Below are 27,544 nucleotides of genomic sequence, written 5' to 3'. Positions count from 1 at the left end.
ATAAGGGAGCGGTCTACTTCAATAAACTTCCAGAATCCCTAAAGAATGAACCACCCAAACGTTTAAAAAAAGCATTAACTGCCTGGCTACAAGAGAGACCCTTTTACTCAGAAAGTGAATTTTTAAACTTGTAATTTAGATTAATCAGGGAAGAACAGGCAGGGTTCATAAAGGGCAGATCAACCACAAATCAGATTTTCATTTTCAAAGAAATATTAGCTAAATACTGGGAATATAATAAAGAATTTTTTGCCATATTTATTGACTTTCAAAAAGCATACGATAGCATAATCAGAAAGGAGTTGTGGACACAACTAGATAAATTTGGCATCCCGAGAAAATTAATAAACTTAGTTAAGATGAGTGTCACAGAGTCAAGAGGCTCAGTAAGAATTAATGGTCGGGACTGTGTACCTTTTGGGATAAACTCAGGAGTCAGGCAAGGAGATGGTCTTTCTCCAATCTTATTTAATATTGCCATGGAAGAAGCACTTCAGAGTGTAGCAGAGAGGGATTTAGGGGTGGAAGTTGGAGCTAAACTAAACATCCTGGCTTTTGCAGATGATGTTGTCATATTTGCAGAAAATGTAGATGATTTGAGGTCACTAACTGGACTATTTATGAGTGAGGCAGAGAAAGTGGGGTTGAAGACGAATGATGCAAAAACTAAATATATGCACTTTAGAAGGAATCAAAATCAAAGAGGAGGACCCCTACAAATTGATGGGCATGTTTTCGAACAAGTGGAGAACTTTAAGTACCTTGGGGTCACAATATCAAATAAAAACACAGATGAACCAGAGATACAAAATAGGATCAACTCAGCAAATAGATGTGCATATGCATGCAATAGGATACTTTCAACCAAATCTCTCTCTCACAAAACTAAAACTAGAATATACAAAACAATTATATGTCCAGTGCTTTTGTACGGATCCGAAACGTGGAGGCTAAATAAGAAGGATGAGAAAAAGCTTCTAGTTTTCGAGAATAGAATTTTACGTAAAATTTATGGGCCATCATATGAACAAGGGGTATGGAGAAGAAAACATAATAGAGAAATCAGGGAGCTCTATAATAGTACGGATGTAATAGGAGAAATAAAGTGCAGAAGACTCTGTTGGGCAGGCCATGTTTTGAGAAGAGAAGAGAAATGCAAACTGAGGAGGGTAATGTACGGTAACCCAGAAGGAAGACGACCCCGTGGGAGACCGAAAGTGAGATGGTGGAACCAGGTGAAGGCTGATATGGAGAAGGTGGGCGCTTCAGAGGAAGATGCGGAGGACTGTTCAAGATGGAGGAGCTTTGTTGGTGCGGCTAAATATCACCTCCGATATAAATGGCCCTGGGAGTAAGAGTAATTTAGATTAAGCTATGTAATTTTTATACAACCATGAAATCTGTACCAATGACGCATGTACTGTTCTCAACGAACATGTCAATAAAGTGTATTGTCTATTGTCTATTGTCTACATACCCCATGTGTATTTTAAAGGGTTATACACATGCTTTTTTAATGTATAAAAAATATAAAATTTATAACAAAAATTATTAGATGAATAATATTAGATGAATATTATGTAAAAATACATTAAAAATTGCTTCATAGCTTGTTAGTTCAAGTAGTTGGCCTTAGTGTGGTAATTTCTAAAGCACACAGGTACACAAAATGGAACTTTGTAGTCTGGGCACCACCAGGATGTTTCCTTCCTTCCAGCTTTGTCAGTTTCTTCCTTGACTTTTTCCGAGCATACTTTGCATACTCGTGTAGGCTGTTCCTTTTTCTCTATAGGTGGTATCTTGTCTGAGAAGTGTCTAGTGGTAAAACACAAAAGTTGTGAAGTAACAGTAATTTAGTGCTACAGAAACATTGTTTTATACAATAAATCATTATTAATTTATTCAAATATATACATTATATATACATGAATTGTGTCAGAACATAAAAGACTACATATTAAATATTAAAAACTACTCTTGACTAAAATACAGTAACTTTGTCAACATTCAATTACAACAAAACTGAGTTTCATGAAATTTGTTATTTAACCCTACTGGCAGTCGCCTGATTATCAGTCGATATTAATGTTTCTGTAGTGGCAGTCGCCTGAAAATCAGTCGATTTGACACGTGCCCGTTTGACATCTGTTATAATCAATACACAAACTAAACTGCAATGATTCATATACCACTGGAATCAGAAATAGTTGCTGATTTGATCGATGTATTTTGTTTTGTTTTGTATGCCATGATTTAAGTATGACATATTGAAAACGAGAGTTGTTTGTAAACAGTCGGCCATTGTTGTTGTATTGTTACCCAGTCGTGTTATTCTTGTCCATCTAAAACGTAAGTTTATTACATGAAATAAGTGCTTTTATGTAATAAGTGTGTTTATTTATGCGTATAAATTCTCGTATATTGTGTTTTATCAGTTTATTTTGTCATGTTATGAAGAAATATATGTGAAAAAATATATTAGTGAGATTTTGTGTTTCTAGGCTATGTGCAGTGTTGTGATAGTTTTAGTTAGCTTTAGGATAATTTTCATATGCGATGATCATGATATAAAGCTTCTTTATTTATTTTTATAGGCTTACTTTTAATGTATTTTATGAATTTTTCGAGTAATAATTAAGGTTTTGATGAATTTTTGTAACACAGTCGTATCCATAGCAACGAATTTAGCCGTATTGTACTATCTTCAGATTAGAGTATTTCATAATTGTTTTAATTAAAAAAAGTGTAGTAAACTATACATTTTCTAAAACTATAAAACATTTTCAACATTTTGGGTATTTTGGAAATATTTTTTTTCACACAATATGTCTTTTATAGGTGCCCCCCCCACCACTTTTACATACCTTTTTTATTTTTTGAAAACAAACTTAGTAAAAAAAAGTGATAAATTTCTTATATTTTTGGGTTTTTATTTCCATGAATAAAAAGTAAATTTTCTTGTGAAAACAGTGATATATAATACATATAGGTTTATAATCAAATTATATTAAAAAAAAAAATAAAAACCAATACTACTGCAAAACACCCCAAAAATGGCCTGCCACTTGAGGAAATTTCAACTGCCAGCTTGAGGGTTAAATATTAAAATTGTGGTATATGTGTCCATAATAATTTTAAGCATTGCTATTTTAAATACTCCCCCATTAGACTTGTCTTATTTTGTCACCTATAAAACTCTTAATAACATCTTAAAAATCATATAGTTATTTATTATATATATATAAACACTAAAAACCAATGAATTACAGCAATATTTTAAAAACCAATGAATTGCAGCAATATTTATACCATATACCATGAAGTGTGGCTAGAAAAGGTAAATGTGATTTGGACAGTATCAGATTCAGAATTGACAATCAAGACCACAGTTTTAATAGTGGTATCAGAATAAAATTTTGTTGTATCAGCCCATCCCTAACAGTATAACAGCTATCATCGTTAAAGCAAAACAGGTGAAACTACTAAACGATGTAACTGGAGTTTGTGATTTGCGCACAGAAGTGGTATATTTTGAACATGGTGGTTTAAGGGTTCAGTATAACTTGAGCATTTTAGAAAAATACAAAAATATTTATAACAGATTTTGTTATACTGTATTTGAACATTTTACAACATTTAAAACTAACATTAGGATTGGGCTCATATGTGTTTATAGGAAGATCTGTTTGCTTGTTCTCATGAGAAATTGTAATACTTAATTTTCTTTGTGTCAAATTATTGCAAACATCTTATCTCAGAGCTTTGTCTCTGAGCGAGGTTAAGTGGTAGAGAGGACTTTATAGTCCTAACTTCGCCTCTAATAAAGACATTTTTCATTTTCATTTTTTTTTGACTTTGAAAGTATCAATGAAAGCACTAAATTATCAGAAAATATCAAATCATACGTCTCAAATTCATATTTGTGGCTTTTGAGTTTTGTTGCATTTACAAATATTTTAAATTACCATATATCAAAAAAATGAGATTTTTGCAGAAAGTAGTAACATTACCATTTTGTTGTAGGTTTCTTCAACCAAATAACACCCAGTACCGTGAGGACACATTTGACAGATTCATCAATATAACAACAGACCTGAATGAACTGTTTGAGGTTTGTACTCTCTATAAATTATGTTAGATTAGTGTTTAGAAGGAGTTATGTCTTGTCAGCCAGAACATTATCTGCTAGTAATATTAAAATGATCAAAATAAGGATTCTTTGTTTAAAGTTTGCTATTGACGATATATGGTTTGAAAGGATAATATAATTTCTGACATTTGCCATTGTTTTATGTTACGAAATGTATAACAATGGTAGATGTCCAAAACCTATTATCCTTTTAAGATAGTGATTTTTTTGCCATATTTTTTTTACTGATTGTGTTTAACTTTGAACCTGGAAAATGACTTGTGAGTAGTTTTAAAACATTTCCCCTTGGCAAGTGACTAGTTTCTAATAACTTTTGTAGTTATATTTTTAACCAAATCGGTCATTATAGTCTTTTAGCATAGTGCAGCAGGTACTAAGATAATTTTTATTTATTCATTCATAATTTTTCTCTGTTACTGTATACAAATTTCTATTTGGATTTGATGTTTGTATTTTGTTATGAGAATCAAAGTCTGTTAAGAAAATGATTTTTAATTTTTTTTTCTATTTTTCTATTTAAAATTATGTAACAATTATACTCCCTGTTTAGTGTTTTGATTGGAACAAAACTGTGCCTTATGACAATGAAGATAAGGCTATGGATGCTGGAATGGCATTGATCGAAGAAAACAAACTCTGGGCTCTGCTTGTCTTCATTGATCCTGGAAATGACACACTGAACCCCAACACTACATATAAAATCAGGTAAACTATATTAATTGTTGTAGTTAACCAATTGTTTTTTAAACATTTCTTCAAATCTGATGAGGTTGAATATTTGGCATATTGCATCAGAAGAAAGGGTTTCACTATTATTAGTTTTGATACTTTAAAATTGGATTTTATGTTGTGCACACAAAATGGAAAGTGGTTAGCTTTTAATGGGCAAATGATTAGCACTCATATAATGTGATTCAGAATTTCTGATAATTCACAGAAAACATTACTTGGAATTAAGAATTATTAAGATCAAAGTAAAAAAGTAACTAACATATCACTAAGTAACACATTTTTTGGTTAAAAAAATGAAATAAATTATATTTAAAGCTGAAAATCCATAATATTAAAAGCTAAAAGTTCATAATATTATAAAAAAATTAAAAATATAAAATCACAAATTGATCTATGTTACGTTGTGACATAACAGCACAGATCAACATTTTTACTTTTTAAGTAAAAAAAAGTATATATATGTTTACAAAATCAACGTAGACCCTTGAACCGTTGGATTGATAATGCACTAGCTCTTATCTACTCAGCTGCTCGAACTGAACTGGAAATACACCTCGTACATACAGACATTAATAAACTAAGCATTTCTGACCCATTTTTAGGTTGCAGCTTTTGTTTATTTGACAAGAACAAATTCCTTCAATAACAAAACTAAAAAAAACTTATATTTTTTATACTCTATGTATTTGTTAAAAATGCATAGAAATGGTAAATTTTAGATTTGCTTACAACCGATATTACCATACTTAATTATACCTAGTCATGAGGTATGGTGCCATCCATATGTATCACAATTATCAGGTTCTTATTTTTCTTTACAATTCTTTACTTTTATCCACTAAACAAACATATCTATTTTGACACTTGCACTTCTTCATTCAATCATTTATGACTTTCTTTAGATTTATCACCAATTCTTTTGTTGGAGTTTTTTTCAGTTTATATTTATTTAATTTGTCAGTTCAAAGGGACAAATCAGCTGTAATTTTTTATATCTAAGTTCCCTACCTTGGAGGTTACATTACAACCTTTTTATGTGTTTAGTATGCTGGTTTGGGGAAAATGTATTTTTTTTTAATTTTTAATGTTTCATATTTTGTTATGTTTTATCATAAAATAAAACAGCCTGATGTTATTACTTATATTTATTAAAACATGGCATTTATTAAATGAGTTTATAGTTTGCTCTACATCAGCAATTATTTGTGTCGATAAAATACATTTTTAACAAATTTTAAAACTATGCTTTTCCTCTCTGAAGTTCCATCATCTGTCATTTTTCCAGGATGAATGTTGAGAGGGTGGATAACACAGAGTTTATCCAGGACCGACTCCAGAGACCTGGAGCCAGAATACGGCCAGCTGTGGACCTCAAATACATTACCTTTTGGGTTTGCCTACCTGCAGGACATGATGGACCACATAATCATTGAGGAACACTCTGGCCGGCAGGACCTTCCAGGGGTATTCCTTCAACAGTTTCCCTACCCATGCTATGTAGAAGACAGGTTCGTGTATTTGTTCATTGGGTAGTTTGTTTTTAGAAAAGTTTAATTAGAATTTTAGGAAAAATTATTGTTTTTTTTTTTTTTTTTGTTAAAAATAAAGTTGAAAGAATCCTTCAATAAAAATGTGCAACATTTAATGAGTAATGATGACATGTTTGTATTTGGTTATAGGTTGCAATTTCAATGTTACAACTACCAGTATTAAAGTAATACAATCCCCAGGAGGGCTAGTTTATGTTTTACATTGAGCCTAAATTGGATACAGCAAAACTGATGTCAGTTAAATCTGGGCAGTATGTGACATGACTGAGATTTAGAGCCTGCCATCTTTCTCATGGGTTTTTACCGGTGGCAAGCAACCTTTTTTTTGTTCTCTTAGGACAAAAGCTTATAAATTGCATTTAGTCCTATAAGAACCTTAGTGCTGCTTCTGGAGTGACAGGATATTCAGGATGGGTAAATTAGAGTGTAGGGGCTGCCTCCTATTGATAATTCATGAGGAAGAATTAGGGCACTCTGAACCAGCCTCTCTAATCAAAGTAGGTAGGGGGTGGCACACCCTTGTTGAGGCTAGCAAGAACCTCTGATACTTAGGGAATGAACCCCACCAACTCCACAGTCATCTCCCGCAGTAGACTAGACCTATCGAACTGCCCTTGCACCCCAGAATCTCAACATATGCGGTTAGTGATGTGCTACTCCTGGACACCCATAAGGTTGCCCAGATTTAAGCGACACATCGGTTTTTTATGTGCCCAGGTGTAGATTTAACTGCAAGGTATAAACCAGCCAGAAGTGATCCCTGCTAGGTCCGCGCAACCTCACCCAACTTGAATATCTTGTCACTCTGGAAGCAAGCGCAAAGAAAGGTCCTTTTAGAATTAAGAGCAATGAGAAGTTTCTCAGCTTCGAATAAAAAGTAATACAATGTTCGAATATTTTGTTTACTAGATTTGTGATAGCCATATCTCGTACGTTCCCACTTTTTATGGTGCTGTCCTGGGTGTACACGTGTGCCATGATAGTCAAGTCTGTAGTCTACGAGAAAGAGCAGAGACTAAAGGAGACCATGAGGGTGATGGGTCTAGGCAACGGAGTCCACTGGCTCGGCTGGTTTGTGGACAGTATTGTTCCGATGTTGGTCACTATAGCGATGCTCACCACTGTACTGGTCGTAAGTAACCGCTTTTACTACAAATAGATCAAAGTAATTCATTTAAATTGAGGAATGAATCAAGTAATGATAATTTTTCCCAGAAAATACGTTAACAATGAATGGGTGAGATATTATATAATTCTATATTTTTAATTGAACAGAAAGAACAAATTACGTGTTATGAATGTACATTCATCAAACACACTTGTTATTGGAGTCTCAGTTTATATACAATCAAGCAACTGAGGGCTTGACAGTTAAAAGAGACTGAGTTGTCCACAACTCACAGCAGCACAAAGTTCAAGATTCCTGCCAGCCAGGTCCTCCTTATCACTATTGCTGATAAAGATCCCTCTTATCTCTAAGTGAATAATCTCTTCTATTGGGAAATTAAAACAGTTTTCTATTATAACTTCTCCACTCTTACTATTTTTATTGAAAATGTCACTTGAACTTAACCAAGCTGAATTTCTTCACAGATCATTATATACTTTCTATAAAAAACCACATAAGTTTTAACTAAAACACAGGAGCAAACTTTAAAGTGTAATCACTGTGGATCCATCCCAACCACCATTATCACAAATGCCTTTATTTGTTGTCACAAAAGAAACTAACATTTTATTTAGGATAATGCTTCATAACATTCTATGTTAAAATTAGAAAAGTGAGGATGGTAAGAATATTAAATCTTGACTATGCATGGGTTTGGTTGGATGAATTGCTTAGTGTTTACCAAATGGAATGAATGGTTGTAAATAAATTAATTACATATACTGTATTATATGAGACAGGATCAAACAGAAAATTTTTTGATATTCAGCCCTACAGGCTATCCCACTGTGTCAATTCAGAAGAAGAATTATAGACATATTTTGATTTTATAAAAAAAGATATTCACAATTTATTGCCAGTTGCTTTATATTTTATGTATGAGTACAAACTGTAGAATAGCACTGTATAGTTGTATTATAATATAGTTCAGCCTTTTGTTGCAGTATGGGAAAGTGCTGAAAAATGCTGATCCTACATTAGTATTCTCGTTTCTTACCATCTACGGGATATCTGTGATCACTCAAGCGTTTCTTATATCAACATTTTTTCTCAAAAGCCAACTTGTCTGCTGCCTGTGGTGGCATCATATTCTTTGTGTTATATCTCCCGTACAGTTTCTTGGTCCGCTGGATCCTACAGATGAGCACCCTCACAAAGAGTTTACTGGTAAGATTAAGTTGAGTTTCACACAATGATGTATTCCTATAAATTTACCATTTTGTTTAACATACTACTTATTTATTAATATATTTACAATGTAGTATTTGACTTGGTAAGTTTTATTGGCTGAGTGTTTAGCAAAGCCTATTACTCGAGAGACTAGAAACATTTTATTTCTGTTTGTCTGTCCGCACAATATTTTGAAATTAACTGATCTGCAGACTTGAAATTATGCATGAAGCTTAATTTTTATATTGATAAGAATAAGTTATATGACGGTACATGTCCAACTGTAGAATTTAGCTGAGCGTCATTGAAGTCTCAGTATGGTGACAAAATTTCTCTTTTGTCTGCAGAGGAGTTGTAAAAATTTCTTTTCTGTATGATGTCTGTCTGCCTGTCTACCCACAGGGCATCTTGAGAATGGAACTGAACCTATATCTTTTAAAATTTTTGCATGCAATCTCAGTGAATCTTGAAAAAGTTATGAAGGTCCAAAATTATTTTTTTTTATTGGTTGATTTGAAATGGAATGGCCCATTAGAATTTGAAATAGCAGCCAGAAATAACAACTGGGCAGACCTATAGGAGGCATTTTTATGGAAATAAAAAAAAACTCAACTTTTTTAATAATTCATTTTGACTACTTTGCAAAAATCTAAGTTAAATTCATGGACAAGTGAGTGTCACGTTTTTACAGAATGCTAAGCTGGGTTCAAAAAAGGATACTCTACAATTTAATTTGTGGAATCGTCTGATGTTAAACCCTTGGTTTCGAAAGGCCTCATCCAAACAATGAAATATATTGGAAAAGCATTGTTTTAATATCATTTACTACTATTCCGTGATTGAATATTTGTTTAATTTATCGAATATGATTAAGTTATGTTCTACAATACAAGTTAAAAAGATTTATGCATTCTTTGTAGATTTCACTACTGTCTTTGACGCAATCAGCAGAAACACACGATTTTTTAATATGCCATCAGGTTTGGGAGTTTCATCCCTTATGCTAAAGGTGTTCAAAAATGTATATGACGGTACGAGTGCAAGAGTGTGGGCTGAGGGTGAAGTGACAAGCTGTTTTGAGACACAAATGAGTGTAAAACAGAGGTGTATTTTGAGTCCATTACTTTTCTCATTATATGTAAATGATAACATAACAACATAACACAGACACACACACATAACATGAGGGAGGTTATAATTTTGAAGGAACCAGAATCAAAGTCTGTGCGATGACATAGTTTTTGTAGCAAGTACGCCGTCTTCGCAAATCATGATTAACAATATAGAAAGGTATTTTGAAGATTGGAATTTGTGTATCAATCTTAGCAAGTCCAAAATCATGTTATTCCAAAAGGGGGGTGAACTGAGAAAAAAATGAAAAGTGGCTCTATAAAGGTGAAGGGCAGAAAAAATAAAATAGTAAATTAGTACAAGTATTTGGGCGTATTACTATTAATATTAACATCATTATCATGAGGCAGGAATTTGACAGAGAAAGCTAAAATTGCAAAATTTACCATAAACAGTAGATGGGAACAAAATGCCAAACATATCCGTTGTCTGCTGGTGGTATGTACTACTGCTTCGTCTGTTATCATGAGTGTACCTACTACAGATCTCGCTATTGTTTCTCATCGTTTGATAGTGTTGTGTTTCAATTTTTTAACTTGTCTTATATTGCGACTCTGTGCATTTTATTTTATAAGGAGCATGAGATTTTTTGATGACCAAAATGGAAAATCCTGAAGAACCAAACTTATACAACTTTGTGGGTTAGAGTTACACACTAATATGTTAGGAAAAAATTAAAAAATAACTAATAATTATATATATTTTTTTAGTTTTATCATATAAAATTAATAGTTGTGTAAATAGTTAGTTATAGATCTTTATCAGTAAATATGCTAATTTTAACTAAATTGGTCTGTTTTATAAATATGTTTTGTGTTTAACTCTTATAACATAGTTCTAATAAAAAATTAGCTTTGAACTTAAAGAAAAACACGATAAACATACTTTTAGTTGTCTTTGGGGGGGGGGTGGGGGGGGGGGGGGGTGGGGGGGGGGGGGGGTGGGGGGGGGGGGGGGTGGGGGGGGGGGGGGGTGGGGGGGGGGGGGGGTGGGGGGGGAACTTGTATAAAATATTTCCAAAATAATCACAGGATCTCACAAAATACAATCTTCACACTCCACAATACAAAAACCTCCATAAAGGTTATTCAAATATTACTTCATGAACTTAATTGTTGATCAGCTGATATTGCCAACCTTTGCAAAGAAAATATGACGATAAAAAGTGTTGAATAAATGATCAGCTGTTACTCACAACCTAAACATTACTTAATATTTTATGCAGATAAGAATAATGCATTTTTGTGCGTCTGTTTTATTTTTAAATAAAGCTAAATTTCAATACCTATTATTAATTTTTTTCCTAAGTAATTCACATGAATCTTTTCAGAATTTAAATGTTCTAACAAATCTGTTTAAGAAAAAAATGACCTTTATTAAACATTTATGGAAGTAATCTTACGTTAAACACAAAAATGTGTTATTTCTTTGCACCAATTCTTGTGTTTTTACGTAAGATATCTCTGAAAGTATTGCATTTACAGCTCTGGGACGAATTTTAATAAATTTGTCAGATATAAAAACATAAAAAACAATCGTATTTGTATCTTTGTAACTACCTTTACCATTTTTATACGGCCTGACTTCACCAAGGGTTCTGAAATCCGGGCGAAATCTTTCGCTAGGCGTAACTCGCTAACGAAGCGTTTCCGGGCATATGGTTATATGAACTTTTTTACTTGTTTTTAGCTATAGAATAAGCTCTCGAGAGATTGCCGTTTAGTTTTGAATCACCCTGTATGTATATATATATATATACAGGGTGATTCATGAAGTTCTCCCCCCACTTCTACAGCACATTGTAATAGTAAAAATAATGAAAAAATGTTATATAAACATAGGTCCGAAAACGCTTCGTTAGCGAGTTACAGCTAGCGAAAGATTTCGCTTGAATTCCTGGGTAAAGAGTAAAATAAAACCATACTGAACTTTTGGAAAGGTTAATTAAGTAAGAAATATCGTGGATTCTTATGTATTTTTACCTGATAAAGCTAATAAAATAGGTTTCAGAACTGTACCTGTAGTAGTTTTTGAGGGATTCAGGGTTAAATGCAAAAAATTGGGGCACGAAACAATGTTTTTTTAAGTTTGATGTACAATAAACTTTGTTAAATTGGTAATAAATACATAAAATCAACAAACATTAATTGTAGAGAATTTAATTCTGAGAAAATTGATATAATCAAAGTCTAAAATAAAACAGAAATAAGTACCAAAAAATCGATTTTATTCAGTATAATAAATTACTAGTTTTAAGCAAAATTAATCAGGTTGGGCCAACCGTACGCACCTTTTTATAATAGATGTTCGAAAATGAGGCCATCATTATCAATACATTTTTGCAGCACGTTTGTGTATTGCTTTTGTTGCGTTTCTTAATTTTTCAGGACTTCCCTGTATCTGCACAGCCGAACCCATAATACGGGCAATTAATTCATCACGAGAATTCACTTTTGTCTTGTATACAATGTCTTTCATCCATCCCCAGATGCAATAATCCAATGGAGATAGATCTGGTGATCTTGGTGGCCAAGGGTGAGGCCCTCCACGACCAATCCAGTGTCCAGGAAATTGATGATTTAAGTAAGCAGAAACGGCACGTGAAAAGTGGGGAGGTGCTCCGTCATGCTGGAAGTACAAATTTTGTCTGAGATGTAAAGGAACATTCTCTAACAGCTGCGGCAACTCTTCTTGAAGGAAATGCAAATAGAACTCAGCATTTAGGTGTCCAGGTAATATAAAAGGTCCAATCAGCCGATTGTGCAAAAGGCCACACCAGACATTGACGCTAAATCGGTGTTGAAAGTTCTGTTCCACTACCTCATGTGGATTTTTCTTCTGCCCATGAGTGTTCATTGTGCAAGTTATTGACACCATCCCGAGTGAATTGTGCCTCATCCGTAAACAAAATACGCTTGTAGAGTTGATTATTAATATTCAAAAAGTTGCAAAAACTCCAAGCGAAGCGGACCATCCCCTAGCTGTAGATGTTGAACCTTTTGTTTATGAAACGGATAAAATTTGTTTCGATTAAGTGACCTCCACACCGTTGACTGCGAAACTCATATCCGCCTAGAAATATGTCGTGTACTTACACCTGGACTGCGATGAACAGCATTAGCATTAATAACAATATCATCATCAAGTTGGACAGCTCGTTCATAATTGGTTCTAGTACTTGGTAGTGATCCTGTTTCCCGAAGAGTACGAAAAGTTCCTGAAATTGTTTTGGTATCTGGAATCCTCCTATTAGGGTAACGTAGTTCATATTCTTCTACAGCAGCTCTAGCATTACCATTACAGTAACCCAAAATAAAAACCATATCAGCGTATTCCTCTGATGTAAATAAGTAAGGCATTTTTTCGCTGAATAAACAATCGTATTATAACTCACAGAAAAATTGCATTTAATAACACGATTCACAGAACCCGATTTCCTGCTGTAGCTTGCAAAACACCACTAATACACAGTTCTAACGTAACAGTACAGAATACCATTGTTGATCAGCTGTTATTCGTGCGTTACCAACTTAGAAATTAATAAAACAAAAAACTGCATTTCGATGATTAGTAAACAATAATGGGAAAATGTTTGCTTCATTTATTTTCGAACATTTGATTTAAATTTTGATTAAAAAAAAAATACAACGTAATAAAACATGATATTTTTATTTACAAACAAATTTATTTAATAGTTAATCTTGTTTTCTCAATTTATCTCATCATTAAGGAACAAACATTTTGTTTTTGTGTATTTTAACTAAATACCGTACGGTATTTCTTTACAGCTAGTAATGTATTATACTGAATAAAATCGATTTTTTGGTACTTATTTCTGTTTTATTTTAGACTTTGATTATATCAATTTTCTCAGAATTAAATTCTCTACAATTAATGTTTGTTGATTTTATGTATTTATTACCAATTTAACAAAGTTATTGTACATCAAACTTAAAAAAAACATTGTTTCGTGCCCCAATTTTTTGCATTTAACCCTGAATCCCTCAAAAACTACTACAGGTACAGTTCTGAAACCTATTTTATTAGCTTTATCAGGTAAAAATACATAAGAATCCACGATATTTTTTACTTAATTAACCTTTCCAAAAGTTCAGTATTGCTTTATTTTACTCTTTACCCAGGAATTCAGGCGAAATCTTTCGCTAGCTGTAACTCGCTAACGAGGCGTTTTCGGACCTATGTTTATATAACATTTTTTCATTATTTTTACTAGTACAATGTGCTGTAGAAGTGGGGGGAGAACTTCATGAATCACCCTGTATATATATATATTGCCTGTTCGGTTTTATTCTAAGAGTTGCTTATGGACAACAAATATATCAACCACTTGGTCCTTTAAGCATATTAGCGAGGGGGGGAGGTTAGGTCTCCCACTGATTCTAAAAGAATTAATTAACTTATAAATAAATTGTTCTTAAATTATATTAAATGTATTAAAATACTTAATATGTACAACATTTACCGTGCCCTTTCTTACAAAAACATAACAAACATTATACAATGTAATTATTTGAGTCTGAGGCTTGCTCATACATGACTACCTGCCTTGTGAAATATGTTTGCCAGAGTAGAGATAGCAGTGATACGTTGTTGCAGCATGGAAGAACGACTGAGTTGCATCAACTCCTGTAGCGTGTAGCCAGGACGATCTGGCTCCTCCCCGTGGTGGTACAGTCCATCTGTCTTTGTATCGTTTGCATATGGCATCAGCTCCCCTGTTAACACACAGTTCACAATAACTGTAAATGGTAGAGATAGCAGTTATACGTTGTTGCAGCATGGAAGAACAACTGAGTTGCATCAACTCCTGCAGCGTGTAGCCAAGACGATCTGGCTCCTCCCCGTGGTGGTACAGTCCATCTGTCTTTGTATTGTTTGCATATGGCATCAGCTCCCCTGTTAACACACAGTTCACAATAACTGTCAGTGGTAGAGATGGCAGTTATACATTGTTGCAGCACGGAAGAACGACTGTGTTGCATCAGCTCCTGCAGCATGTAACTTTAAAAAATAATCATATGATATTTTCATTAAGTTTCCAACACATTTGATGAATTTACCTTGTGGATAATTGGTTTCATATAAAGATGGAACGTTGTAATTTAATCTGTAATTTATTATTTAAACTTTTTTAATAGCGATGGATGTTTCAAGAAAGGATCCTTTCCAACCTCCAATACCGTTACATTCTGTTGGGTTCTTAAACAGTCTGTTGTATAATTGTGTCTTGTGTTTAATTTTGGAAAATTTGTGTATATATTCTTGATTAATTTAAATCTATTGTCATTTACTATATTGTTGTATTTTTGTAATATTCCCTTCTGCTCCAGGAAATTAGTAACACTTCTCAATTCATATTTAGCAGGAAAATCAATAGAGGTGGCAATGTTTATGCGACTGCAGCTCAGCGTAAACTAGTAATTGACAAATATTGTAGCAGAGAAGATGCGTGATCGACTACTGCACACACTGCAGACCTGTCACGTTTCTGGCCATCATGATGTGAGATTGGAGGTTAAAAAACAACCCTCGAATTTTGAAAAAAATATGGCTGGAAGGCTGTCAATAACAAACAATGCAATTTCAACATTTTTTTCATTAAATCGTTTACACATATATATTTCCCTATATTAATCATTTTACCTCAGATTGAGTTTGCAACGATTTAACAGCTTCACTGAGTCTCTAAACTGAGACCAACTGAAAATGTGCATTCAAAGGCGTTTGCTGCAGCCAATGTGTTTAACTACTGTACAATAACTGTCGAACTGTAATATGAGAATGTGCACTGTAAGCCGTGTGTGCGGCAGCCATCATGTTAAAAAACTATAACCTGTTTACTGATGTAAATATTGTAAGGTGCGTGATGACAAAGTAATATTATTTTTACACTCAATTATGAATGCTACATCAAAACCAACATATTATTGATATTATGTATTTAAATGAGACTATTAATCTAGCCAGATGTAAATGACATTATATCGGCTGCCATTAAGTTGATCTGACAGAATGATTTACAAAAAGGCTGGAACTTGGCCGGTAAACCTTGCTGAGTGTAGATCAACCATGAGACATATGGTCTTGTGGCATAGTCCTCGTAAGCCACCATGTTGTATTCGCCATGGACTTGGCATCCTGAGTTGGGTTATACCAATGGTCAGTTTATATTGTTGTTGTTATAATACGATGAGGACAAATCTGCCTCAACAGAAGTTGCAACAACAACAACAACATACATTAGATGGTTTGATTATAAATTAATACCATGAGCAATAAATAAAAAGTGACAGTTCTGAGCTAGATTCCAGTAAGAGAAATTTACTAACCGTCAAAGTTGAACCTAGCACTGTATGGACAGCCAGGTGCGGGAGGTTGGGGTGGGGGAACCTCCTGCATCCACTCCAACTTGTCAGGTTCCAACACGTCCATGTGTGGATACTTGTTGACTAACTCTGCAACTGGAGTCTGTGTGACCACTGGCACATCACTGTCACAGTCCCACGTAGCAATTAGCATTTTCAAACAAAGCAATTCCTTTAACAGACTTAATTTGACATTTTTTCTCTTAGGACAAGAAGCTTAGAAATTGCAACTAGTCCTAAAAGGACCTCTGTGCTGCTTCCGGAGTGATAGGATATTCTGGATGGGTAAGGTTTGGGGTAGGGGCCACCTCCTGTCAAGATCCATGAGGAAGAATTTAGGACATTAATCTGTAATGTTCCATCGGAAGAAGGGGAAGTCAGTTCTGAACCAGTTTTCTTCAGTCAAAGCAGGCACACCCTTATTTTTAGGCTGGCAAGAACCTTTGACTCTTAGGGAATTCTACCAACTCCAATATATTTTGCAGTAGACTAGACCTATCGAACTACCCCTGCTCCCCAGAATCTCAACATTTGAGATTAGTGATGTGCCACTCATGGACATCCATAAGGTTGGCCAGATTTAAGTGACATAAATTTTTTCTGTGTCCAGTGTGGGTTCAAGTGGAAGGTATAAACCAGCCAGAAGTTAACCCTCCTAGGGTGCAAATTTTTCATACTTTGTAGGCATAATAATATCTAAATAATGTCCACCCCTTCCATCATACCTCAACATTGTTTGTTATGATGTTATCTCTTGGGGTATCTGTCCAGAACATACATGCTAGCCAGGATACGTGATATTTGTCAGTGAGATAAGTTAATACGGTATATAAAAGAGGTATTTAATTTGTTTGGTTTCGCATTAATGGGTTAGAGACTAGAATCAAGAATCTTTATTGACCATTAGGCAATTACACAGAAAATTACAATAGGTCTCGTCAGTTCTCTATACTATACAGTCTAGTTGCCTAATACAAAGTACTAAACATTTGTACTTAATAATATTCAACCAATAGAAGGACAGGGTGTACAATCTTTTCACTTAGTTCTGAGTTCAAAATGAGAACAACATAGCCTAAAATTACAAAAATTAACAAAATAAAATTTTTTAACAGAACTAAGCCCTAGTTATTTACATTTATCCCCTCAAAATCATCACAGGCCAAATACTCTTCAATGGTGTAAAATTCCTTTTTCTGTAACCAGTCACACAATGTTGGTTTAAACCTTGATAATGACAAGTTTTTTAAGGTAGTGGGGAGTTTATTATAAAGTTTGAGCTGCTGATAGTATTATATATTGACTATTAACATATTGACTATTAACATTGACAGGGTAAATGTTTATGTCTTGCTTAAATATTAAGATCTGTTTTTAAACTCTTCACAATTTCTGATGTAATACTACGTTTATAGCGATTACATACAATTTTTCTACTGATATAATATTACCCACTGCTCCTGTGTTTTATTCTGTTATCTGCCGTAATATTGCATAAGAAGCATTTATATGACAACCACGTGTCACGCAAGTAGTTCTAGTGTTTTCAACTACATGTCAGTACTTACTTGGTCCTCTTTAATGAGTTCGCTGTAGTTACACATTGCAGACCGCTACTGTGTGTTATTGCATGTCATCTATCCTGAAGTATTTTATAGTTTTATTTCTAGTGTTTATTGTACCATGGAAATACCCGACACAAAAATAACCGATTGGCTTCATTTGCATAATGGTGACACGGACATGGATAATAAAAATGACAATGGACAATACATAACAAAAAATTGTTTTGAAAAAATACACTATAACTAACTTTTTTACAAGAAAATAACTCCTAAAACCCTGTCATTGTAAAAACGGCACAGAAAACAGAAAAACAATATAAGTTTAGGTACAAAATAAAACCATGCTTTGCATTAATAAATAAATAAAACCAATGATATAAGTATGCTTAATCTTATGCTTTATGCTTTCATTTTTTAACATGTCAAAATGTTGTTTCCTATTTTTAGAACACCTACTGATGGAAATGTACAGAATAATTCTGTTAAGCTTACAAAATAATACAGTACTACTATCACTATAGTAGATCTCTGGAATGTATCACAAGCTTGCACTTGTACCTAATCAGCCCTTAAGGCTTTTAGCCAACCTCATAACTTTACTTAAATGAAGAATTGTAACACATGCTAATGTGATGTGCTCAAAGTGTGGGGAGTTTAGTGCTTCCATTATCAATCTTTTGTTGAAGATCGATCAGTTGTGAGAAGACCATAAGACAAAGAAATTCTAACAAGAAAACTCTGATAGTAGCACTAATACCAACAAAAATGGACTCTTTCTAATTTAAAGCAAATTTTTTGTAACGGGCATTGTACAAAAAAAATTTGAATCAGTTTTCTTTATAAGAGAGATGTACAGTAATTATCTTTCTAAAACACAAGTACAACATGTTGGTTTTTGCAGGGGTTGGTTCTGCAATGAAGTAACAAGGTGAGATTGATGCTACTTTGACTTTACGATGACACTTGACTAGCTTTATGACGATATTAAGACATCTTTACTGATAGCCAGAATTACTGATCCATGAGCACATCAGCCCTTTTGTATGGGGTGAAATGTATTTTGCATACCCTGAAATCCAGAAAAGGGATGATAATTAATTATACTAGTAAAAGTAGCCTTTTGGTCTTACTTATGGAATCAGGAGCAGTAGAATTGAAAGAAAGCACATTATGTGGATTTGTGTCCTTGCAGATCCCTAGCTTTATATGTCATGCTTTATGGATCATAGGCCCAAAAACTATACTGGTTATGACACTTTAGTCTGGAATGGAGAGTGAGGTTACACACAAATATAGTAGAATCAAGAGGAAGTATATTTTGTGGATTGTCTAGAAAGTTTTCTGAGAGTATATGTGAGAAATGAGTTTCTACTTCCTACTGTTTACAGCTTACTAAACTGTAATATATATACTTATTTTTCTGCAAATCTCTGCATGGTTACATTCTATCAAAATAAAATATAGGTTTAGGTTTATAATTTCTTACGAATTATGGGGTATACCTCTTAAATGAGCAATCTGTTATGTTCATTAGTTTATATTTTAGGACAATTGATACATAATTATACAAAGTGGCATAGCAAACACTTTTAACTATCTATATATTATGATAATGACTGAAATTTGTTTGGGGTGAGAAAATTACATGAAAAATTGTGACTGTAAGACCTACTATTGCATACTTGGGTCATATGTTATTGACCAGTAGGAGGAGTCTTTTACCCGAAAAATGAATTTGGTTTAATATAAGAATAAATAGTTGTGTCCACAATACACTTAAAAACAAAAGAATAACTTATTAAAACAAACACAAGTACATGAAACATTCAAACTATGCCCATCTCGATCTTGAACTAAATTTTTGTTCCCTCACTATCCCCTACACAGAGGCATATCGATGACACATGTTACATCCGGTTTTAGCTGAATTCTAATTATAGTAATTTATCCTTATATAAGCTTAAGATATTGTGTCAATTTTGTACACTATTGTTCTTGAACACAAAAATTATGTGGCAAACTACGGAACTACTGATCTGTAACAGTTGATTTTCAAATATTGTAATGGTGTAAAACAAGTATGACTGAATCTGTTTTGAGTTTTCACTGATAAGATGCAAACGGGTTCTTTAATAGTATAATGAATTTAGGTTTTTTTAAGCGATGCAACTTTTGAAAGCATTGTAGAATTATGACCAATAAGAATCTCCAGTTAGTTAATCATGAATATAAATATCCACAATCTTAACTTTTTCGTAATAGTTTTAGTTATGATTTTCATCCTCAAAGTATATATTTTTGGTCATTTCATTTATAAGCAGAAAATTATCTGCCACATCTGATAATCAATTTATTTAAAAATAAATCAATTTTATTAAAATTGATTTAAAGCTATTTATTTAAAAATCAAAATCAAAATTCTTTGACACCTTTAAACAGAAATCAATTTAAACCTTTTAGTTCCAACATCCGTATATAAGGACGTTTACAGAAATTTTTTTTTCTTCTATCTGGTAAAAAATTACAAATATATTTAAATGTTTGTAATTTTAACATATTGTTTTAATCAGATACTCCAAAACAGGTTAAATAGGCTTGGTATCCTTCAGTAGCACTGGGTGAAAAATCCCTGGTATTCTTGGAAATGACTTCTAATTTTTTTCCAAGCACTAAAAGAGTTAAACATACTCCATTATAAAATTATATTTCAATTATAATTTAGTAATTTAAATACTGTTTGAAACATGCATGATCAATTGAATTCTTTTAAATATTACAGCTAATGAGACGAATACCTGCTGGAGAAAAACAACCTACCTTATCTCCATGCTACAAGAACTAGGTGTGGGGTCATGTCTTTTAGTCTGGTTAGAGTTAACCTTCGTAGTTTTTCTAGATCTCAGAAAGTCAACAATTGATGGATCCAGATTTGCAATCAGCTTATTTCTTTCTTCTTCAATTTCTAATGGTGACATCGATGCAAGTCTTTTCACATTTTCTTCATGAATAATTCCAGCATCAGGTCCATGAACAATATTACTTTTTTCACCTATAACACATTCAATAAGAACGACAACTAAATCAATCAATCCATTATCAACATCTTACGGAAAATCAAAAGTCATATTTTTTTTTACAAAACGGTTAATCACATTACAAATTTAGGATAGAGCATGTGTACATGCAGTAATTTTTTATAAGACAAAACAAGAAAAGAATAATTATAAAGGCAGTGTTAATGTATTGTTCCCTCAGTCCAAGAGCTCCTTTTCTAAGTTGAATTGAATTTCGAGGGACATCTTATATACGCCTAAAACGCAAGAAGTGCTGCGGACTTCCATCTTCCCACTCATCAACATGCTCGATATGAAGAGAAGCCCTCATGTGGAAGTTGTATTTTGGACTTACTTACCAGAGGGTCTCATGATATGTTAAACAGGGAACTTTAAAAAAGTGAAGAAGTGGTTATTGACCAATCCGTTTTATGCAACAGAAGAATACTTAACAAGAAATGTAAACTAAGTTAACTGAAATAACTTTATAGAATTTATCATATTTTATACATACTGATTTCATTCAACTTATTTTGTCTCATATTAATGTTATGTAATCTAACACTACTACAGTTCTATACGAATCTGTAATAGAAGTATATTGTCTATTTGTTTGTCAGGAAAGTCTGAATTGTTTAATACTGAGAAATAATGGCCGATCAGGTAAGTTTGTTTGACACACAAGAAATAACTTATTAGAAGGGCACTCTTTAAACTATAATATATCTTTAGACAAAAAAGTATAAATATTTACAAATACAGAGCTATAAAATTATTAAGAAAATTTAACTATCATTGAAAAATAACACATAATTTTAAAGGAATGAGGTATATTTTCGACAATTAAAAAAAACTAAATATTGAAAACAGAAAAGCATTGTTAACTTTCATTCTGTTAGGGTTAAACAGCGATTGGTTTATTGTAGAGTCAGTATTTATATTTTTGAAGAAGATTACAAAAGGTGTAACCTACTTACCAAAACAGGCTGCTTCAACTTGAAAATTTGGCACACCAGATGATACAGCAGCTACATTTCTGTTATCTTGTGATTTTAACTTCTTGGCATTTTGCATTCGCTGTGCAAAAATACTTTGTTTTTTAGGTGTTGCCATACTTAATTATTCTTCTCTGTAAGCCTGACTGGAACAAAACACATAAATGTAGCCTAACATTTAATCTAATGGAACATAACGATTAGTATCAACAATTAACTAATTTAAAAAAAAATTAATATCATCTGTATGAAACTAGGCAAAATTTAGTAATATGCTCACAAAACTGTAACTATTTCTATTGGCTTACAACGATATGAATATTGCTAATATAGGAACTAACTGTAAGAAAAATTTTTTTAAACAATATTGTTTTTTATATACATTGTAATAAATGAAAACCATGTTAATGAGAATTAGTGTTAAACATATTATGTTAAAGGCCAGAATGATGTGATATCTTGTAAGATTCTTGAAAATTGATTGGAAAAAAGGTTCCAACCGTTTTCTCCACATGAATTCACAAAGGTAACTGTCGAATAACTTTGAATGATTGACAGTGTCACCTGAAACCTGATTTTCCCACTCCAAACATTCGCTCTACTGTGTTATTTATTACACGGCCAACACTGTATTTTCTTTTGGTGAAAACAGATTCATCAATTTCTACAGTTAGTCCAGGACCTCCAGTAAATTGAGGATTTGCAAGCAGCTTTGCCACGCATACTTCACGCATATAATTATTCCCGTCTACTATGATAGAATTGTTTATTCCCAATTCTCTCTTGGAAAATTCAACAGAAGTCACACAGAAAGCACACAGGTGTAATATTAAATGATGTAGGAAACTGTCGTAATGATATTAGATTAAATTCAAGATTTCTTCTTCTTCTTTTTCTTTCTTCTAATGTCCAGAAAGTAAACAGTTTATATACACAACATTATGAGGTGAACTCTTGGCTAGCTTTGAATCAAAGAGTTGTCTTATTTTAGGACCTCTCTACAGGGTGCTCCATAAGAATCTTCCTCAACTTACACAATCTCCTGCTCCATCTCACAAGCTCTTTGAATTGGCGACCTAGACTTTTAGTTTTTTTTTTTTTAATAATGAATATCTGTAATATAGTTTTGTTTAGGAAATTCCTTTATTTATTATTTTTTATAAACCGTTTCTTGACCAAGATACCAGGAATTCAATAGACACACACATAACAGATGAATAAAAAGTTCTAAATCCGGCATACAAGCTATCCTTTTTCTATCTCTGGAATCAATATAAGTTTAAAAGTGATGTAGCTTTTAGGAGTCCTTAGTCCTTATACTCATGAAAGATATATATTAGGTGATATTTTCAGTTAGTGTTTGTTATATGTAAATATTCATGTTTGTAGTATCATTTATTTCATGTCTAAGTAGGATTTTTTCAAATCAGGGCAACAATGTAAATTAAAGTTTTTTATATGAACTGGAAGCTTTTTTAATCTGACAATAATAGGAAAATAGAATAAATGTGTATTCAATACGAAGCCATCTCCTCACAGTCTCTTCTCTTACTGGTTCTCATCGTTGTCTTATAGATTTGTAGACTAGTTCTCCAAGGTTAGTTTAGTGTAATACATTCGTCCAGCCACTAGCATCTCAAATAACCATAATAGGACACTTGGTATCAAGTGCATCTCAAGATCCACATGCGTTAAGGTACTTACACAGACCACTATAATTCTAGTGGTGCACTATGTTGTGACTCTCATCTTACCCAGAAAGAAGTTATGTTAGGGGAAACAAACCCGAGAACAGAATGCCTCCTTATTATCAACCCTAAACCCTCCGTACTAATACTTGGTCCTTAGTCTGACCGCACTAATAATAATTTCTGCACTATGTTTTAAGACTAATCTTTACTGGTATAAAAGAAGAGAGCTGAGTCGCCGAGATAAAGGTGGGGTGTAAATTGTCAATGAGTATGGTGCAATGGTGCATGTAAAATAACAAGAATAAAACAAAATAGCTGAAGTCTATTGTAAATGTAATGTAACCTTATATATTAATCGGTGACACACTGGTTGCAGTAACATGTGGCAAACCTTTTGGCCCAGAAAAGTTCGATGGTAACTATAAGAGATGACAAGGATGGGTAAAATCGGACTGGGCCATCCCTCTTCTTCTTCTTCTTCTATGGGGCGGCCTTTTGCCATGCCTTTAAGCCTCAAGGCCTTTTGCGCACCACAGAAGCACACCATGATATGGAACGTGATGTGAGGTCGGGAAAGAAACAATCAGAAATGACCCAGGCCATCAATGCAGGATTTGGTCGCACCAACATTGTTTCCAAAAAAAAAAAAACATTCCTCGAGATAATACCTACATTCAAGCTCAAATCACGTGAGCGCTCATAAACGTAAATTTTAACTCATATATTTATAATACATACGTATATATAGCCTATAATAACAAATGGTAGATAGGGACTGAATGGTCCCATTCTCACAACATCGGTTCCTTTTAGGAGGCAGAAAACAAGAACTGATCATCATAATGATATGTAATTTTCACAGTAAGTCGAAAGTCTTTTCTTTCTAATAATAAAGGGCTGAAGTATAATAAGTGGCCACCACTACAATCCAATCTCAGTATTTAATATTATCAAATCATTGATAGTCATGAGTAAGGAATCCTCAATATAGTTAGCTAAAACAAAACTACATAAAAGGTATTTAAAATTGTAGTAAATAATTAGTTCGGCTGTTTTCATATCTTAAAAAGTAATAACTTAATGATGAATAAAAATATCTAGGCTAGGCCTATATATATATTTATAAATGTAACAAAGGCTGGAGGGTGTGAATCAAGTTAACGGCCAAACCGGCAAATCGTTATTAATGTATTCTGTTCATCCTTCTGAACAAAAGTATATATGGTTTTAGGGGGTGGAAATAACAAATAACATGATCTAGAGGATATATTCATAAATAGTTAAATTTTTAATATTTTGATGTTTTGTTTGTTGTGTGTCTAATTATCTGCGTACTTCAAAGTTATCTGCGGCTGCGACTGATAGTGTATTTGTAATCTTGAGTGCTCCAGAGCTATGGTCCAGTGCTTCATTAAATATCGTGTACTGCAGTTTGGATCGAGTGCATGTGTTAATAACTGATCAATCATCACCTAGCACTACAAATTTTAATCCCAATGAATTGTGTTTGTTGGAGTGTTTTATCAGGCACGTTCAGGGTCTTTGTTTTAACGTAAATGAGATTTATTGCATTTAAAATAGAACATGACATTTAAAAAAATTAGTGTGTTTGTTCATCGTGCGGGTGTGTATTGTTTTTGAACGTGAGGACTTTGATGTTTCGTTGTGATAAAAAGGTTTGTAAATGTAGTAAAACAGTTTTAAACGTTCTAATTTTTTAAAATCTACCTGTGCAGGTTCAATTTTTGAAAGGACGCGACTGGATATCGAGACATATTTTGGTTTGGTGACCATGTTATTATAACTGAAGCCACCGAGAAAATGGTATATATTTCTTTAGAGTTTGAAGTATCAACCCAATCAGTGGTGGACTGGTATTCTTTCTACCGCAAAGTTTATTTCCACCATATTTCAATGTCCTTGAAGAAAATTGGCGGCCCTCTGACATAGTTGACATTGAGAAGGTCAAATTTAGAAGGAGAAAATACTATCGTGGCAGAATAATTCAAGGACAGTGGGTTTTCAGGGGTATCGAAAGGCAGAGCATAGAATCATGCCTTGTCCCTGTAGAAAAACGTGACAGGGACACCCTACTACAGGTTATTAAAGAATGGATTCTGCCAGCTACAACAATTGTAAACGACTATTGGAAGGCTTATAACTGTCTTGGCGATGAGGGATTAAGCCACATATCTATCAACCATTCAATCAATTTAATTGACCCATATACCGAGGCACATACCAACACGATTGAAAAACACTAGTTCAAAATGAGGGCAAATATCCCATGTTAAGGTGTCCGGGGTTACCATTTTGTTGGGTACCAGGCAGAATTCCTTTTCATGGCTAAATATCTCCACCCACATACCAGGCTCCACCACTTGTTTATTGCTGTCGCTCAGCTCTACCCGCCAACACACTAATGGTAAGTGTTCTCTATTACTGTCCATTTATATATTAATGTTGGGTTTTTACATGATTTATTATGTTTTATAGAATTTAGTTAAATTGGTTTGCATTATTTTTTAATTTAAATTTCTTATTATCCCCTCTAAAATTAAATATTTTACTGATAGATACTATCTCTAGAGATATTTTTCTTTCATCAACATTCGATGCATCTGATCAAGCATTTTACTCTGGAAAATAATAAATAAAGTGAAGTGGTTAAAGTAAATATTTAACATGTTTATAATATTAGGCTTTTACCTAAGTAAAAATGTGTGTATGCTGTTTTTATTATAGGTTATAAGTGCAGTCATGTTTTCTTTATTTGTTATTTATATTTATTTACCAGCCTCAGATACGGTAACGTAAGTAAATAAAAGTTGACTTACAGCAAACTTCAAATAGCCTAGTTGAAGAAATTTTAATGCAATTGAAATAGAATAAAGTAAACAAAAATCGGGTAAAAAACAACAACAATAAACTCAAATAATAGACCACCGTGAAGTTAGCGTCACTTTATCGTCCAGACCGTCTAGTGCATCAATGTTGCAGTCATCAATCTGAAGGCGTTAACAAAAATTCAAAAACTGAGATAAATTGTATAATACTAATTATAAAAACGATCTTTCACAAAATCAACACAGTTTTTTCTATTTATTACTTTCCACAAAGGTTTCCCATTAAATGTGTCATGAATAAAAATCCCAAATATAATACCTAAGTAAACCGTAGGAATGTATCGTAAAATGGACGTCCTCTAATAAATGCCACTCCTGAGACTTAACCAAACAAGTGCCCGCAATGGAACTTTGTACACAGATGCTCTGTAAGCTGAACTTTAATATACCAACGTCAAATAGGTAGTGTCGGCCGTCAGAGGTCCTATCGTCAAAATTAAATGCACGGTTAGACGGGCGTTCTCGTATAAAAGTCACTCCTGAGACTTAACCAAACAAGTGCCCGCAATGAAACTTTGTACACAGATGCTCTGTAAGCTGAACTTTAATATACCAACGTCAAAAAGGTGGTGTCGGCCGTCAGAGGTCCTATCGTCAAAATTAAATGCACCGTTAGACGGGGCGTTCTCGTATAAAAGTCGCTCCTGAGACTAAACCAAACAAGTGCCCGCAATGAAACTTTGTACACAGATGCTCTGTAAGCTGAACTTTAATATACCAACGTCAAATAGGTGGTGACGGCCGTCAGAGGTCCTATCGTCAAAATTAAATGCACGGTTAGACGGGCGTTCTCGTATAAAAGTCACTCCTGAGACTTAACCAAACAAGTGCCCGCAATGGAACTTTGTACACAGATGCTCTGTAAGCTGAACTTTAATATACCAACGTCAAAAAGGTGGTGTCGGCCGTCAGAGGTCCTATCGTCGAAATTAAATGCACCGTTAGACGAGGCGTTCTTGTATAAAAGTCGCTCCTGAGACTAAACCAAACAAGTGCCCGCAATGAAACTTTGTACACAGATGCTCTGTAAGCTGAACTTTAATATAC

At 33.5% G+C, this 27,544-nt stretch overlaps 2 protein-coding genes across 2 annotated transcripts in view; one reads left to right on the top strand and one right to left on the bottom strand.

Moving 5' to 3' along the window:
• The window catches only part of LOC124365408 (ATP-binding cassette sub-family A member 7-like), a 39,413-nt gene extending 30,617 nt beyond the window's left edge, over positions 1-8,796 (top strand). The window contains exons 13-18 of the mRNA XM_046821388.1: positions 4,024-4,111; positions 4,701-4,855; positions 6,168-6,273; positions 6,562-6,596; positions 7,342-7,564; positions 8,545-8,796. Coding sequence (XP_046677344.1) covers positions 4,024-4,111; positions 4,701-4,855; positions 6,168-6,273; positions 6,562-6,596; positions 7,342-7,564; positions 8,545-8,796 — 859 coding nt within the window. The remainder of the gene's footprint in view (positions 1-4,023; positions 4,112-4,700; positions 4,856-6,167; positions 6,274-6,561; positions 6,597-7,341; positions 7,565-8,544) is intronic.
• A 5,653-nt stretch (positions 8,797-14,449) lies between these two features.
• LOC124365407 (RNA polymerase II-associated protein 1-like) lies at positions 14,450-26,532 on the bottom strand. The gene is made up of 5 exons (XM_046821387.1): positions 26,429-26,532; positions 21,883-22,046; positions 20,670-20,901; positions 16,252-16,412; positions 14,450-14,637 (listed from the first exon to the last, which is right to left on the bottom strand). The coding sequence occupies exons 2-5, from the start codon at positions 22,016-22,018 to the stop codon at positions 14,450-14,452; spliced, it is 717 nt and encodes a 238-aa protein (XP_046677343.1). The 5' UTR covers positions 22,019-22,046; positions 26,429-26,532.
• Positions 26,533-27,544: the final 1,012 nt, after the last annotated feature.

Source organism: Homalodisca vitripennis, chromosome 6, assembly GCF_021130785.1.
Source record: "Homalodisca vitripennis isolate AUS2020 chromosome 6, UT_GWSS_2.1, whole genome shotgun sequence".
In the NCBI taxonomy this organism is placed as follows: domain Eukaryota; kingdom Metazoa; phylum Arthropoda; class Insecta; order Hemiptera; family Cicadellidae; genus Homalodisca; species Homalodisca vitripennis.
The sequence above is the reverse complement of the archived record's forward strand: the minus strand, read 5'-3'. Positions and strand labels throughout refer to the sequence as shown.